The sequence below is a fragment of the Miniopterus natalensis genome, chromosome 20, assembly GCF_054644295.1.
Source record: "Miniopterus natalensis isolate mMinNat1 chromosome 20, mMinNat1.hap1, whole genome shotgun sequence".
NCBI classification, from domain to species: domain Eukaryota; kingdom Metazoa; phylum Chordata; class Mammalia; order Chiroptera; family Miniopteridae; genus Miniopterus; species Miniopterus natalensis.
The window spans coordinates 2,659,527-2,676,106 of record NC_142100.1 but is presented as its reverse complement, the minus strand read 5'-3'; the positions used below and the strand labels follow the sequence as shown (position 1 = coordinate 2,676,106).

The 16,580-nt window shown below is 51.0% G+C and overlaps 1 protein-coding gene across 1 annotated transcript in view; it reads right to left on the bottom strand.

The window, feature by feature from the left end:
- The window catches only part of GLB1L2 (galactosidase beta 1 like 2), a 45,953-nt gene extending 32,898 nt beyond the window's left edge, over positions 1-13,055 (bottom strand). Inside the window, exons 1-2 of the mRNA XM_016215926.2 lie at positions 12,964-13,055; positions 156-353 (exon numbers count right to left, since the gene is read on the bottom strand). Of these exons, the coding sequence (XP_016071412.2) occupies positions 156-353; positions 12,964-13,049 (284 nt within the window). The 5' untranslated portion in view covers positions 13,050-13,055. The remainder of the gene's footprint in view (positions 1-155; positions 354-12,963) is intronic.
- Positions 13,056-16,580: the final 3,525 nt, after the last annotated feature.

Genomic DNA, 16,580 nt, shown 5'->3' with positions numbered 1-16,580 from the left:
GGGATTAGGAAAAGGGAAGCTGTCTTCCTGTCAGAGGCTGCCCGAGTTAGGGTCTGCCAGGGCTCACCCATCCTGGCGACCCCGGGCTCCCACGAGGATGACCGGACGCAGACTCCAGAAGCCCCGCAGGGAACAGGCATGGGGGCAGCACTCACGTGGTGAGGGTGTTCAAGCCACAGGCTTTCATCTTCAGCAGGCGGTCCCTCCAGTATGCCCTGGGCACACGGAAATAGTGCACGGAGCCCCCAAAGATCCAGAAGGTGGAATCCTCCAGCATGAAGTTCTGGCCCTTGGTGTGCAGCCCGGACCGCCGCTGTCTTAGCCAGGGAGAGATCAGACTGTGCCAATCCAACCTGCAAAAAGGAAAGGTAGGGAGGCTGGAAGCTCACCTGCAGGGGGAACAGGAGGGCCGGAGAGATGGGCTTCTCCTCCGCCGCAGGCCCACAGTATTTCTCTCCAACGAGGGCCTCTTTCCAGGGCTTCAGAAAAGGCTCCCACCCTCCACCAAGCCCATCCTTGGAAGCCGTCTCTTTAGCCACTGACTCCCCTGGTCCAGCTGAGCGCTGCGCTCTGGGACAGGCAAACGCAAAGTCCCACACTGAGACTGTGCTAACGGGACAGGGAAAAGGCGGGCGCACAGCCAGGGGAAGGAAGTGCTACTGGGTTGACAGGCTGCCTTCAGGTGCTGGGGACTTGGGAGGACCTAGGGGCAGGTCTCCTAGGCCATTTGACTAAACATCAAAGCAGCAACTATTTCAAAGAGTACCAGCGAGCCACCTCCCAGTCACAGCTGCCGGCTTGAGGTGCAAATACCTGTAAAGAGGTATATGGGTTAGAAACAGCACCTATTCATGAACTGAATTTCTAGGTCTCAATTATTATCTAAAGAGCAAGTGTCCGAGTGGCCAAGATGTCATGATAGAAAGCCCCACCAGGGGAGGTGGCTGGAAAGTTTCAGTCCCTGAAAAAGCACCTGACACCTCTGGGTTGGCAGAGGGGAGCCCATGATTCAGCGTCCTGGTCTCCCAAAGGCCATGAGAGGAGGCTAGCCGGAGAAGCTGGGGGGTGGGGGCACAGCCAGGACGTTTAGGAAACTTGGAGACAGAAAACAAGCAGAAGTCAGTCTAGTGCAAAAGCAAATTTTCCTTGGTGCCTTTTCTGTACCCACTTCTCACTACAGTTCCTGGCACTAGAGGGCGTCTTGCCCAGGAGGCTCCTGTATAAAAAAACACTCCCTAAGCTGCTCTGGTCTTCCATTCATTCTGTAATGCTGGCCAGAGTGGCACCACTGGCACTGGTGTCTGGCTTAAGGCCCAGCTTAATCCATTCAATCAGTATTGGTATCACTGACTTGGGACTATCGTCTCATAGAAGAAACTGACATGTGTGAACCAAAGTGGCTGAGAGCAGCAATCTTGATTCTGGATCCAGCACTCTCCTGTTGAAATGCAAGTGTCCTTCAAAGGGGCAGCTCCTTCACCGAGCTTTGCCCGCCGCATTGGCCAACAGCAGATGTCACGGGGAAACAGGGCACATGCATGTCACACACCCAAGAGCTGACTGTCCAGTGTGCTCAAGGACTGTCCCATCATTCCCGCTCTCTCTCCATCTCTACCACCAGCACTGCCCCTTGCAGGGTCCTTTTCCTACCTATCAGCCAGCTTCCCCTCTACCCACAATGCGAAGTGTTTCAGTGCCGAACGTGAACTTGCACACCCCACCCTGCAGAGTAGCCAGAGCCCTGCTATCAATGGCACCCTCATTTCTAAGAGCATTTAGTGAGAACCCGTGGCAACTTGCTCATGCTCCTCAGGAAGCTCACTCCCACCCTGCCCGAGTAGCTCCAAACCACACGCCAGGGTGCCTGTAAGGAGCTCTGACGCTGAGCCTTTTCCACCCCTGCACACTACAATGATTACAGTTCAGTGTCCGGACTGCTGCAGTAAAGCACACACAGGCACAACCAGGGCCAGCTCCGCACACGTGCAACCCACACAGGGCCCCGCTCTCAGCAGGCCCTTGGCAAGCAGCAAGCCAGCCAGCAGATCTAACGCACAGTATGAGTACCGACAACAGAACTGCACTAGGATTATCTAATGCAGTAAATGTAACTACAAGGGCAATCACACAATCCACACACTTACCAAAGTAACACACTGTACACCTTTAAAAATTTTAAAAACAAAAAACAAAAACAGCCCTACCCATGGCTTTAGACAATTTGCTGTCTCAATCCTAAAGTTCTTAATATTTTTTAAACAAGGGCTCCACATTTTCATTGTGCACGGGGCCCCACAAATCAGGCAGTGATGGCAGCAGACAATCGCTGAAACAGGTGATTGTTGAACGAAGACATTATCTAAATCATCCAGGTGGAGTCAGAAAAGACTTTATACAGAATACGACATTCTCACTGGGTCTTGAAGGCAGGGACTATAAGAAAGCAGAGGAAACCTGGGGCAAAAGCAGAGAAAAGTGAAAGCGTCTGTCCTCACAGAGGGCAAGCAGACCGGCAAGAAGGTGCAGGTCACACAGCCAGCCCAGCGCTCCCGAGCACAGGGCCCGGGCTCCCGTCACACTGCCTGCTGCTGGTCTGCGCTGAGGTCCGGACAGAAGCCGGGACACTTCTAGAGCAATGAGAGTCATTTTATATCTATTAAAGCTAATTATAAAAAGCTGAGTATATATTTTGCATATCTTTCCCTTTCCTTTTTCTAGTAATTTGTTTTTATTGTTTTATAAAGTGACAGATTAGAATTCTTAAAAACAAAAGAAAACTGACTCTTCACTATCGACTGAGAAATGGGGCTCTAGACCAGAAACCACGTATCGCGTGTGAGTCAGGGAGGGCCTGTGGGGCCTGCAGATCCCGGTGTCCGGTCCATGACCCCGACCGCCCTGCGAGTGCGCACGAAGGTGACCTCATGTGATTCCGCACGATGTACCTGCGCACGCGGCTTAGCCTGATGTGCTGATGATTCAGGGGTGTCCCTGCGCAGGCGACAGTGCACTGCCGCTGCGGTCACGTAACCAGCGCTGTACCCAACAAAGGAAGGAACTGTTCCTCCAACGTCGGCTCCGCGCCTTCTTTATGGACACCCCGTGCAGCCTCGCTCCCCCGACACCACCGTCCGGTGGCGGGCAGCTGTGATCCCAGAGCTAAGACCAACATACTGACCAGGTCCGTTTTCCAGGCTTGGGAACCAAATGCTCACAGCGCACGTGGGAGACCAGAGCCACATGAAATCGCGTCCTCAGCAGCCTTCCTAACATTAATTGACCTCACCTACACCAGAAGACCGGCTTGGGTTTAGCCACAATGCTTCTCAAAGGTGACGGCACATTTGAATCACCTGGGAAACTTTTAAAACCAACCAATGCCCAGCCCCACCTCAGTCCAATTAATTATCTCTGCGGGTGGAGCACAGCTATTAGTGTTTTTTAAAAGCTCCTCCAAAGATACTAACAGACAAGGCTGAGAGCCACCAGCCTAGGAGTTTTACAAGAGGGATGGGGCAAGTCTGGGAGCCTGCGTGGCCAGACACAGGAGAGGCGGCTCAGAAGGCAGGCTGGTCCTCAGACGTCACTGACCACGTGGGAATTTGGCCTGTGGCCACTCATGAGCAAGAAGAATTATTTTTACTTACTCCTTCCTACTTTCCACAACCCCCAGGACCCCGAACTCATGCTACAGCCCGGGAGTAGCATGATGTCCAGTTCTGCTACATTCCAGCTAGAACAGTCCTTTGTGGATAACCTGGGAACCTAATCACTTTTTTCTTTCTCCAAAGAGAAAAGCTCCATGTTCCAAGTGACTTATAAATGATATTTCAGAACACAATTCTTCCGAAGGACCACCTTTGGAGAAGTGAAAACAAAAGCAGTACGTGCAGGCGGCAGATCTGGACGTGGATCCTGGCTCCGTCTTCAGGAGCGCTGTCACCCTGCGTTTCTGACACTAGCCCTGTAGGCGTGAGTTTTCTTCCTCTGTAAAACAGGGCCAATGCCTGTCCCACCTACTCACACAGGCTACCGTGAGGGCCTGATATAAATAAAATACTGCGATGTGCTGTAAGACTCTTGTCACTACTGGAAATAAATTTATTTTAGCATCCTTTGAGTATTAGAGAAAATAACTTGGGAAGGGGGGAGTGCTTATAGTCCTCATATGGATTAATCCCAAACTTTCCATTCTTTGCCATTGAATTAAGCATCTAATTATATTTTATGTACTAGCCCTCATGCCAAACAATCTTATTACAATTTCTAAAATCTTACAATGAAAAAACTATTCACTGGGGTCCTGTCAGACCAACCCAGCCCCTGAGCCAGAGGCCTGCAAACTCCAGCTGTGGACCAAAGCCACCTGCCTGCAGCTTAAGAATGGTTCTCACATTTTTAAGTGGTTGGAAAAAAAAATCAAAAGGAAGATATTTTGGGACACACATAAAAATTAGATGAGCTTCACATTTCTATGTCCATAAGTAGTTTATTGGCACCTATCAGTAGGTTTACCTACTGTCTCTGGCTGCCTTGGGGCACAGTGACAGAGACTATATGGTCTGCAAAGCTGCTAACATTTACATCTGGCCCTTTACAGGGAAGCCTGCCAGAGAGGATGAGGCCCTAGATACTAAAAGGAGGCCTCAGGCCCTGTGGCCACTGTCTGGGCCTCTTTCTAGCCACCTCCTTGTTCTGGCTCTTCCCACAGGGCTCCTTCCCTTGGCTACAAGCTCTGGCCGTTCTGGCTGTCCCACATGTCACGCACAGTTTCTCCCTTTGGTCTGACCACAGCTGCTCCGAAGGACACACTCTGCCTCATGCCTCATGTGCTCACCAGGCGCACTGACCTCCGCAGGCGAGAAAGAACTGGATGGGCAGATTCTTTCCTTAGAAATAGGGACATATTCACATCTGGTGGTGAAAATTCTCTCATTCATTCTCCCTCCCTCTCCCTCCCTCCCTCTCATAGTTTTTAAGGACAGTGAGGGTACAATTTAGCAATCATCCCACCAGGTAGCAATCCTTCCCCACCAGCCAGACCTTGAAAAGAACCACTGCAGGCTCTTCCGCAACTCCCATCACGGGCCCTGGCTTCTGTCTCCCCTGAGCTGTGGGAGCAGTAAGACTCTGTTGAGAGCCTCCCTCCCCACCCGCAGGTGCCAGCTGCAGGCAGGAAAGGTGACTCTGTGGCTCCCTCATTCCAAGAGTCCCTCTCGCTCCTTAATTTGTCCCCTAGTGGACAACTAGGCATCAGGAAACTTCCATCTAGGTTTATGTCTCCTGACCATCTGGGACTGGTTACAAATGCAGGAACCCAGGCCTTCCCTGAGACCTCCTGAATGAGAATCTGCATTCTAACCAGACGCCAAGGTTAAAACTTGAGAAGCACCCATCTCTCTTCTCATTTGACATACAGAAAAAACATCTTCCTGGATAGACCTTCTCTTTGCTAGTGTCTTTATATCCTGACATTTTTCAGATTCTTAAAAAAAATGTTTCCTCTCAGTGCTTATCAAGCAGCATGAAATTAACACTGCAAACAACAAAAGGTAGCTGTTATCAAATTCCACATTCTGGCCCTGGACGGGTTGCTCACAAGTTGGAGCATCACCCCTACACCAAAACGGTTGCAGCTTTGATTCCCAGTAAGGGCACATACCTAGGCTGTGGGTTCAGTCCCTGGCAGAGGCTCATATGGAAGCAACCAATCTATGTTTGGCTCACATAGATGTCTGTCTGTCTATCTCTCTCCCTTTCTCTCTCTAAAATTAATAAAAACATATCCTCGGGTGAGGATTTTAAAAAAAGAAAAAGTATTCCAAATTCTGGAGAATTCAACTGTTTCCTTTGTGAATTTTTCTGGTTACTAGATGAGTTTTAATACATTAATAAAAGGGATGAATTCACTGAGAAAATGAGGATGACAAATGTTAGATTTTGCAAGGAATTTGCTGTGAGAAATGAGATGATACACACTGGAGCTTTATAAAAAACAAAGCACTGTGCAAATGGGTATTAATACTGAGAATCATCATTAGTATTAATGATCAAAATAGTAATAATAACCGCCTGCCATCATTTCCTGGGTAATTAACTCCGTAACAAAACAGAGAAATATACAGTGTGGTTCAATCAGGTCCCTCTGGCTCACTACCGGGGACTAACCAAATCTTGGGGACCAGCTTTTTCACTGTTGCTTTTCTAGTGAGCAGGTCACTCACGATGAACTGTCTTCTGATGAGACAGGGCATCTGCCCTCTTTCTCACTGCCCTCTTTCTCTTTAACACTTTCTTTCTGAATCTCTGTTGCCTTTTGATCTTTGGTTCGATGCAAGATAAATAACTTCCCAGTCCTAGAATAAACTGAACAGCAGGCCCTGCTCGCTGATGGGAACGGCCCTCAGGGTCGCTCTGTTCAGAGCCATACTCTGTTCAGTCCCCAGTGAGGTTCCTGGAGGAAGGCACACCCGTCAGGACCTCTGGTGGGGCCTCACACAATATAACGAGACCTCTACACTCCTGTGGCTACCATCCCTTTTGGAAAGTGCAAGCTGGTGACACCACAGGTTGTAATGGAGACATTGAACAGAGGACTTGGGTACTGAGATCCCTGAGGTGACGAACTGGTGAGAGAGGAGGAGCAGAGGTGACGCCTTCTTACACTTCACACTCAGCATCGCCACACATCACAAGGACAAAGGGCGCAGGGCAGGCTCCACACAGGCTGGATATTACTGGACACAGTCAAAAGTGCTGTGTGGACGTTTCTGAATGGAAAAGGGCATGGGAGCAGGTGACAAGCTTACAACTTCTTTCATGTGGAACGGGCCCATGAGTTGCCTCTCAGCTTTCCGAGAGGGTCTTCCAGGGCAGCTAGGGTGGAAGAAGAGCCAGAGCCAGTCACCTACTTGAATGATCTCCTTGAATGAGGTGGGCTCATCAGGACAGGTCTGCAGTGTCTCTTGCCATGCCAGAGGGCATTCCTGTATCACTGTAAATCCTGCAAATATTGATCAGTAACCAGAGTCGTGGTGGGACTGGGAAGCCACACTTGGGGTCACAGCCATCTTCAGTCTTGTCACACACAGGCAGTCTGACCAGATTCGGACAGCCCAGTGTCCGCACGACCTGACACGGCAGAGACAGCACCATCAACTTCTGGACTATCATACAATTTTAGGTTGGCCAAGGGTGTGGACCAGCGGTGTGGATGAGGCAGGAATCTGCATAAATAGTCCTTCAGTTCCCAGAGCATAAGTCCTTGCTGGTCCTAAGGGGCAGTTACTTTGGCATATATATAATGTGCACATTCTTGCTAAGCTGGTGCGATAATTCACAAATCCAATTTTTAGGTGCACTGTGACCAGCTAGGGCCACCCTAAGCAAAGATTCAACTCAACATGTGTCCAGAGCATCATACGAAAGAGGCTGACCAAGAAAACACTCACCTCTTCATTCATCTAAGTGGTCATGCCAGAGACCAGGAGATGGTAGGGATGTTAAACTGCCCAAAGACACCACAAAGAGAAAGTTCCTCACTTGGGTCTGAAATACAAATTTCTGTGCATCAGATGTGGTTATGATTCTGATATGGTTATGGGCTTCCACGAGACCCAGTTTCCTTGGATACTCCTGCTGAGGGATGTTTCAGTCTCACCAGCCTATAGCCCTATACACTCCTCCCTCAGCAGGGGAGTATGAGAGCCTAAGAAAGGAACCATCCACTCTTGGGCCCTGGCCGGTGCCTCTATACCTTGGCTCCAGGAGAGTACCCCTTGGATCAATCCATGAGCCACACGAACTCCAGCTCCAGGAAATGGATCTCTGTCCCCGTGTCTGGCCCAGCTTCCTGGATGTGCTCCTTGGCATGGGCCCAGTGCTTTGGGCTCCTGTTCTGCTGGGAGAGGCTTTCAGTATCTCCACAGGGCTGGGGCCTTCTATTCCAAAGCTGAAACGCTCATTTTGCAGAGATGCATTTGCAGGTCCATGGCACTCCTGAAATCCTCGCACCACTGTGCTTCCCTCTGCAAAGATTTCCAGGTGAGCCAGGAACTGGCCTAGCACTCAGGCTCCTGCAGGTAAGGCCAAGTGCTGCCTACATGACCCAGGGTCAGAACATTTTCTAAATACTGCAGGAAGTTTATATGTGAATAAGCACTTACTAGACCAAAACCGTGAGACTCAATTGTAAAAATATACAAACTCCTCATTAGTAATCAACCACATAACAGCAATGAAAAGTGTCCTGATCCTAAGTGCCACTGATTTTCACTTGGAGAAAATTTTCCTCTGATAGTATCATAAATAGAAAAGGTATTATATTTCACCTAGAGAGGGATGGAAAGTCTGTTAGATAACCCAACGGGCCCTACTGGAAGCAAGACTCTGATCTTAGAGATGCTTGTGGAATCAGGACGAAATGATTTCATGAAACAGCGGACAACATAAACATGTTAAATATACTTTTAAATCCTCCACACTGGACTTATCTACACAGATATATGAGAAAGGGTCTAGTTCTTACAGGACACAAAGAATCTATACACATACAGATCAGACAGAATGTCACCCTCAGACAACGAAGCTCACAACCTCCTTCACGCTGATGCAACAGGAATAAAACGTGTAATTTTACTCACTTGTTTTAACTTATTTTAAATGTCTATCAAGATTTAAAATGAATATCCCGTACAGTCATCAATTCTACATACAGAAATACATCCAACAGAGAGTCACTGCAACTTTGTTTGCAGCAGCTAAAAGATGGACAAGAACAGTTTTCCATCAATAGATGTTTAAGTAAGTGCCGTGCCAAATGGGGTCCCATATGTAACCGCCTCCTTGTATACACACAGAATTGCCCTGAGAGAAACCATTATCAGTAATCACCTCAGGTGGGGGGGGAGAGTGCCTTGGGGTCAGGAGTGGGGGGCTTATTTTCCGGCATATTATCTGAATAGTTCATCCGTTTCGTATATTATCTACTCACAAAATCAACTTTGCGGGGAAAACATGTGTTCCTGAAAGGAACAATCCCAGCGTCTTGCTGGGTGTGGGGGTACAGAAGCAGGGAGTATCACCTAGCCTGAAAAATACCCCTGCCCTTCTATCCTGGAGAAGCCCCACACAGCAGGACCCCTTTTTCAATATGGCCTTTAATATCCAGAGCAACTGATTTAAGCAAAAGATGACACTGAGTGGAGAGGAAGCAGCAAACATCCTCACACCAAAGGAGCTCCGCTGCGTGATGGGGGCAGGGGCGGGCTGGACTCCAGAGTCCTTTTCAGGTACTAAATGTTCTAAAAAGATTTCTTTCTAAGCTCCAGCATCTCCTGGCTGTTCATGAGAAGAGCATTTAAGGCAATATAGTGGAATTCTGAGTCATTTCACCAAAGATTAAGTGTTTATTTCAATTGCTATTTCCTTGTCCTCAGGTGGAGAGAACTCTCTGGCCAGCTTTCTGATACTTCTGCTGTCAAGGCTGTAGCTCTTTTTCCCAAATCTCCTGGGTATCCCAGCCCCTGTCATCACAAATACATTAATAACGTCCATGTTTTGCTCCAGGACACCCTGGTCCCCTCCAGTCGCTGATTAGCGTGGCACTGTAAGACTCCCAGAGCCAGGCGGCTCAGACATCCTGCCTCTCCCTGCCTAAGCCACGCCCAGCTGGCCATGCTCCCCTGTGCCAGACAGGACTACCTGCTGAAAGACACCTCCCCGATGCTGAAAACTCACCACTGTACGATGCAAGGAACACCATTCAAAGCGTTCAGACATTCCAGGGAATATGACTGGGGCCAAGCCCAGCAGAGTCCTAGAACAGGCAAAGCTCATAAAATCACTGACCTCACAGAAGCCCAGGAAGTGGGGCACAATTTGTCCACGTATCCTGGGAAGACAGGACTAGCCACGATTTGGACCAAAAAAAGTGAGCTTGTCACATTGCTAAATTATCCACCTTCACGAAGGAGAAGTTTGACAGGCTCTACTCCTGGAATCCAGATAAGACCAGTGCAGGAGCAGAGAGTGAGACAGATGAGTGAAGACGTGAACTTGTCCTTGATGGGGCATGAAGCGGGCTACCTACCTGCCGGCCTTCCTTTCTCCTGACTTTTGCCAGCTAAAACCTCAGATATGAGAGATGCAGAGTTAATTCAATTACTGCTCAGTGATGCATTTATATTAAGGAAAAAATCGTGAGTGGGAGTCATGCCTTGATACTATCAAGCAAGCATTCTTGTGGAGTGGGAGGAGGAAAGACAATGAGAGGTAACTGACCCAAAGACACAGTTCACATTAATACATTCATCACTGACCTCGAAGGAAAACACTGAGTGGAAGAAGCCCAACCAAATGAGAGCACAGACTTAGGATCACATTTCTATCAAACACTAAAAATTTCAAACTTACACATGGTGGCAGGAAGCAACAGATCAGTGTGCTTAGGGATCAGGGAGCAGAGGCATAGGAGAGAAATGCAAAGGGGCACAAGGAAATCTCTGGGGCTGGTGGATATATCTTCACTATCTTAATTATGGTGGTAATTTCACAGGTGGGTATGTATGTCAAAACTTATCAAACTGTACATGTTAAACGTGCACTTTATCCCATGACAATTACGCTGCAATAAAGGTAGTATTTTCTAAAACACCGTTGTTCAAGCTAAGAAACTGAAGGTTGAAATCTTCCTCAAAAGTCATCTTGGTCCTATTTCTTGGACGGGGTGTAATCAAACAGCTCTGACTGACCATGAACCAACCCAAGGTAAAATTCACAGGGGGAAAAAAGCTGCAGCCAAGCAGCCCCCTCCTCCACCCAAATACCTGCCTTCAGAGGTACAGCTCAGCTCCAAAGCTGCCAGCTGAGTAGCCAGATCACACATGACCTATATTCCACAGGCCACAACCACATTCCCAAGGACAGCTGGGAGAGGCCTCACCTCCCACGGAGTTAATGACCCACTCAAAGCTAGAGTTAAAGCAGGAAGAGGGTGGGGCAATGAGCATGTTCTCCTCTGGCCTCCAAAGATAATCCTTGGTGGCTAGCCCACGCCAGACAGGAAGAATTGGGCAGAAAGTGCCCACGAGGGTGATACAATCAAAAAATGCCCAAAAGACACATATTCTAAACCCTAAGAGATGGCCCGGAACTTGGTTCAGAGCTTCTCTGGCCTCTGTCTTACCTGCTAAGAAGAGATAACAGGAAAACCATTGACTGTCCTAAGCACTTCAAACAATGTCCATGAATTTAACTGACAGCTATTCATTCTCCACTGCCATCCTAGCAACTCTGTAAGACCCCACCTGACTCCTACTGCGGTCACCCCACCCAGGTAGGAACACGGCTGATTCACCTGTGAGAAGTTCAGGCTTCTTCCCAGCCACTCAGCTGTCTGACAGCTTCTCTTCCATCTCACCAGACACCAACAAACACGCAGCCTCCTTCCCGCACCTTTTCCCATGACTATTAGGGTGTACTTACCCGGCCCGTTTCAAGCCCTTCTGCGCTGGCCCTCATAATGACCTGTCTGGGTCCCCAGCATGGACTGCTATATCCTTGACCTTCAACAATGGGCAAACCACATGCTACCTGAGTGAACACCTCTGGCCTTTCTCTCTGGGGTGTGGGCTCCCTGAAACCCTGCTATATGCCAAAGGCTCCTGCTGCCTCAGCTTTGAGTAATTCTTCTGAGGTTTGCATCAGTCTTGCATGGGGAGGAGGACTGAACATCCCACAAGAGCCAGGGCCAGTCTCCAAAGGGGAAAGGATTAGAAATCACAGACAGATGAAAGAAGAGTCTCGAAAACAACTGGGGAAACAAAATGCTTAAGTTTTCTGGGGCCCAGAATGAGAAGGGAGCCCTTTTCCTCTCCAAAACAATATGTGATATCCTCACTATCTCCAAAACAATGAAGACATGCTAAGTCTTGAAAAGGTATAAATGGGAAGAGTCTTTGAATGTGTTGCTGTGGCAGCCAAAAACGTTCAGATATTTAACTCCATCAAAAACATCCTTCTATCTCCCAGGGTAAGTTCAGAGAAACTAAGAAGGGTGACAGGAAAGAAGGGGAGATCAAGCAGAGGGGTAGGGTAGTGCCCCTGCCCGGTTCCAGGGGCTCAGCCCCCAGCCTCTCCAACGCTAACTTCCAGTGCCGCGCACCTGTTACCGACGGTCGGCTTTCCCAGCAACACTGGAAGTTTTGAATATGGAAAGTGCCAAGCACGGACCTGAAGGACATGCTCAGGGCAGCAGAATCCTATGAACACACACAGGCTGGAGAAGTTCTGGGCTGGGGCACCTACCCAGGCTGGACAAAGCGTTCTGTCCCTAAACGCAATCACTTGCCACAGACGTTTTGTAAGGGGAGCTGGTGGCTGGTGACTGGTGTGAAAGTGGAGCGCGGAGTCACATCGATCCTAGAAGGGGGCAAATAAATCCCACGACGGCGCTGCCCAGGCTAGATGGGCCACAGCTGTGAGCACCGGCGCTCTGGCCTCTGCTGAACAGAGAGGCTCCCAGCGGAGTCCGCAGGAGTGTGGGGACCTGGGAGAGCAGAAGGGGCTCCCCAAGGAGGCCTAGAGGGGGGCAGCGATGGGGGACGCAAGAGAGGGATCTGAAGGCTAGTTCTGCCGACCTTCGACCTTCGCTGAGGCCGGGAGCATCCACGAGAAGAGGAGGACCCGGCATCACAGGCGCGGAGCGGGAGTGGGGACGCTCTGCGCTCAGACGCCGGGGACCGGGAGGGCAGCGCCGAGTGTCGCCGAGACACCGGGACCTGGGGCAGGACCAGAGCTCCGGGGGCGCAGCGGGACGCCGGGATGTTGGGGAGCTCCGCAAAGGAAACTCGGGATTCGCGGGTCGGGTCGCGCGGTCACGCGAACTCCGGGGGCTGCCCCGAGACCTGACGGTGCGGAGGACGGGGTGTCCGCGGCAGGCAGGTGCCGCGAGGGTCCCCTCACCTGCGGAGCACCAGGACACTCAGGAGCACCAGCAGCAGGAGTCCGAGCGCGCGGCAGGGCCTCCGGGAGACGCGCCACGCGGTCATCGCGAGTCCGCGCCGCGCGTGGAGACGTTCGCGCTCCGCCAGCACTCAGCCGCGCTGGGACGGCGCGGGGGCGGAGCCGCTCGCTGGTCGCCTGGGCAACCGCGCCGCGGCGCCCGCGCTAATTGGCCGCGGCCCCGGCCCCGCCCGCGCACGGCGGGCTCCGCAGGGCAGGGGCGGGGCCGGGCGGGGCCGGGCAGGGCCCCCCTCGGCCCCCCTCCCAACCCCGGGGCCCCGCTGGGCTCCGCTGGGCGCCGCCGCGGCTTCCCGGGCTCTCCCTCCCGCCGCGCGGGGCTCTCGGAGTTCCCGCGGCTCTTTTCCCGCACGAGACTTGCAGACAGGTGCGGGGATACTGAGCGCGCCTCCCAGACCTGGGACGCCGTTGGGGCGCCGGGCAGAGTCACCCCCAGCCCGCCAGAGCGGGGACTCAGGGCGCCCGCGAAGCCCGCGCGGCCTTTCAAAACGGTTCCGACCGCGAAGAGAAAGAAGCGTAGCGACGCGTGAGAAGCCTGAACACCGCCCAGCCGCCCTGGACGGCCGCGGCTTCGCGGGGCTCTGGGCGTCACTGCGCGCGGGGGAGCCCCGCGGGACGCGCGGAGACAGCCTCCGCCTTTGCTTCCCACGAGTCTCTCCCGTCCTGACTCCCGGCACTTCTACGTTTTTATTTTTAAAACCTTCAGGTAAAACCCTCACATTTTAGAAAAAGACAAGTAATATTCTCTTAGCCTGGAACAGGATTATGTCACAAAAGACGTGTAATATTTGGGCAAAACTTAAGTTTCCAACGCTCACAAACCCCACACACCCGGGAACAGAGGTCAGGAGTCACTGAAGGAGAGCCCGGGGCGCCCCGGGCCCAGCGCGCGTGGGGGGGGGGGCTCCCCGCAGGCGCCCCGCCCCGCCCGCTGGTGGGCGCGTGCTCCGGCCCGGCCCGGCTCAGGGCGCCTGCCCCGGTTTCCCGCCCGGCGCCTGCCCGAGGCTCCCGCCCACGTTCCTCACACCCCCGTCTCCCTAAAAGTCCATGAAAATGTGCCCCAGCGAGGCTGGAAACGGAGAAATCCCTGCGCGGTGCAGTGTGGAACCTGCAAGGCCGCTGGTAACAGACTGCGCTCCTCAGCGCCCAGGCGCGTTCAGTGCGAAGGGTCCTCATCCAGCACCAAGCAAACGCTGAGCCGAGCAGCGGAGGTTAAACCACGGAGAGGGGGGCGGGCGCGGGGCGGGCGCGGGGCGGGCGCGGGGCGGGCGCGGGGCGGGCGCGGGGCGGGCGCGGGGCGGGCGCGGGGCGGGCGCGGGGCGGGCGCGGGGCGGGCGCGGGGCGGGGTCTCAGGCGGCCAGAGCTGTCCTAGCGGCAGCGCAGGAGCCGGTGGCGCCCTCTCCACGCTCTCTAAGATCTTCGGGACCTTTTCTCCATGTTGTAGACATATAATTGCTTGATAGCTGTTAAGACTATGATGAAAATATTTTGGTATAATTTGGATAAAATCTAGCCCGTGAGATACATGGAGAAAGTGCCAAAGGTTAGGCCCTTTTTTGCCTGTGGAGGCCCCTCCAGACACCCCCCACACTCACCCTCACTCCTGGGGGCGTTGCTGAGTAGGGGTACAATCTATTAAACGTCAGGGTATCCTCAAGTTATTGAAACAGTACTAGCATCTTAATATTTTTAAAGTATTAGCAAAAACTTGTTAACGCTGGCTATGAAACCCTGAAATGCTTGCCCATTCCCATGTTTTTATTTACAGGAGAAAAATATAAATAACTCGGTGCTAAAAAAAAATTTTAAAAATGTTGTAGTCTGCGGGAATAGCACCAGGTGTCTGACAGGTGGGGTCAGACAGGACCTGGGTTCAGCAACCTCCGTGCCTGAGTTCTGGCTAGGAAAGAATTCAGAGCCAAGACTCCAACTATAAGAGAACATTTATTTATAAAATCACAGAGGTGAAGGAAGGGCCCTTGGAGATTGGTAGTAAGAAAGGTAATGGTAACATGCCTGGGGCAGGGAACAGGAAATGGGAAAGGAAAGGGAAAGGCGCTGTCCTGCTCCCAGGAGGGAGAACACACTGTGTCCTCTGTCCTAAGGGTTTTAAGGGTGTAGATTTCAGGGGAGGTCCCAGGGCAAGATCTCAGCTGAATATTCAGTAGCTTTCTGGGTGTGTCCTTTCAGAGTGGGGTCTCCAAAGATTGATGGGTCGGTGCAAGGGCAGGGGGTGAGTATCCAATGCAGCTGGTCCTGACATTAGCCGTGGGGTCACTTGTCTAGTTTCGCTGCTTTTCTGGAACTGAAATACAACTGAAGCCTGGATGTTATCTCTAGGGAGGAAAGGTCAGGGGGTGCAAACCTCATGACCAGTGATATGCTAGAGGAGGAAAGGTCACTCTGAGGGGCAAGTTCCCACCCTACAATTGTCCTTTGCTAGGCACCCAGCACTTCCTGCCATGGTGACCTTGCTTGGCTCTTGTCTGCCTATCACATAAATAAAACAGAACATTACCCCTTAACTTTCTAGGATGTGCAGAACTAGAGACACATCCTACTTGCTGTTTAAGAGCAATTTTACTTTATCTGGGCTTGATACCAAGGAGAGTGCTACAAAGATGGCATTAATCTGAGATGAGTTTTGCTGAGGGGCCAAGAATTTTAGTTTTTACAATATTACCAAGATACTCCTTCAAGATACTCCTTTCCAAAATGTTTAATGATGTGAACCCAAAGAAGAAAATGAAATATTCAAATCCCTGGGAACAAAAGCTACAGTTAAACAAACTGACCTGACAGGGATATAAACAAAGTGGTCTGGGGGCGTGGGGGTAATGGCAATGAGCCCCTGATACACAGGGATCATGGCTTCACAGGCCACCTTTCTGGTGTCAAGGGCTCTGGTGGAGAAAATATAAAGAATGCTGTTCAAACAGAAAGTGAAGTCATGCCCTGAATAGTGTGGCTCAGTTGTCTGGAGCATTGTCCCAACACCAAGGGGTGGACAGGTTCAATCCCGTTAGGGCACATGCGGAGGCACCCAATGGGTGTTTCTCTCTCACATCGATGTTTCTCTCTCCCTCGCTATCTCTCTCTCTCACTCTCCCTTTTTCTCTCTGAAAATCAATAAAATTAATTTTTTTAAAAAAGGAAAGAAAATGAAGTCATGTTGTTGTCCTCAGCCCACCACACCAAGACCCAGAGAGCATGGGTCCTTCCTTGAGGACTCACCTATCCTACATAATCAGTGGGAAGTAGAAACACACACTCAAAAGCAGAGAGGACAGTAAAAGCTGCAATCATTCAGAATCAGTACAGGGGAGACACTGAAGGAAAATAATGGTATTAAACTAACCCCACTGGCTGGCTTCCTTTTTGTTTTTAATAGGTACCAAATAGGTTTATTCATTCATATATCTCATTTTTGAGTGCACTGTACTAATGCCCTAAATATAGTGTATCTGAATTTTAGGAAACATTTGACAAAATTTCTCTTAAAGTCATGAGGACAAGAGGCAAAATGTGGCTTCTGTGACAGCACAGTCACTTGGGCCCCT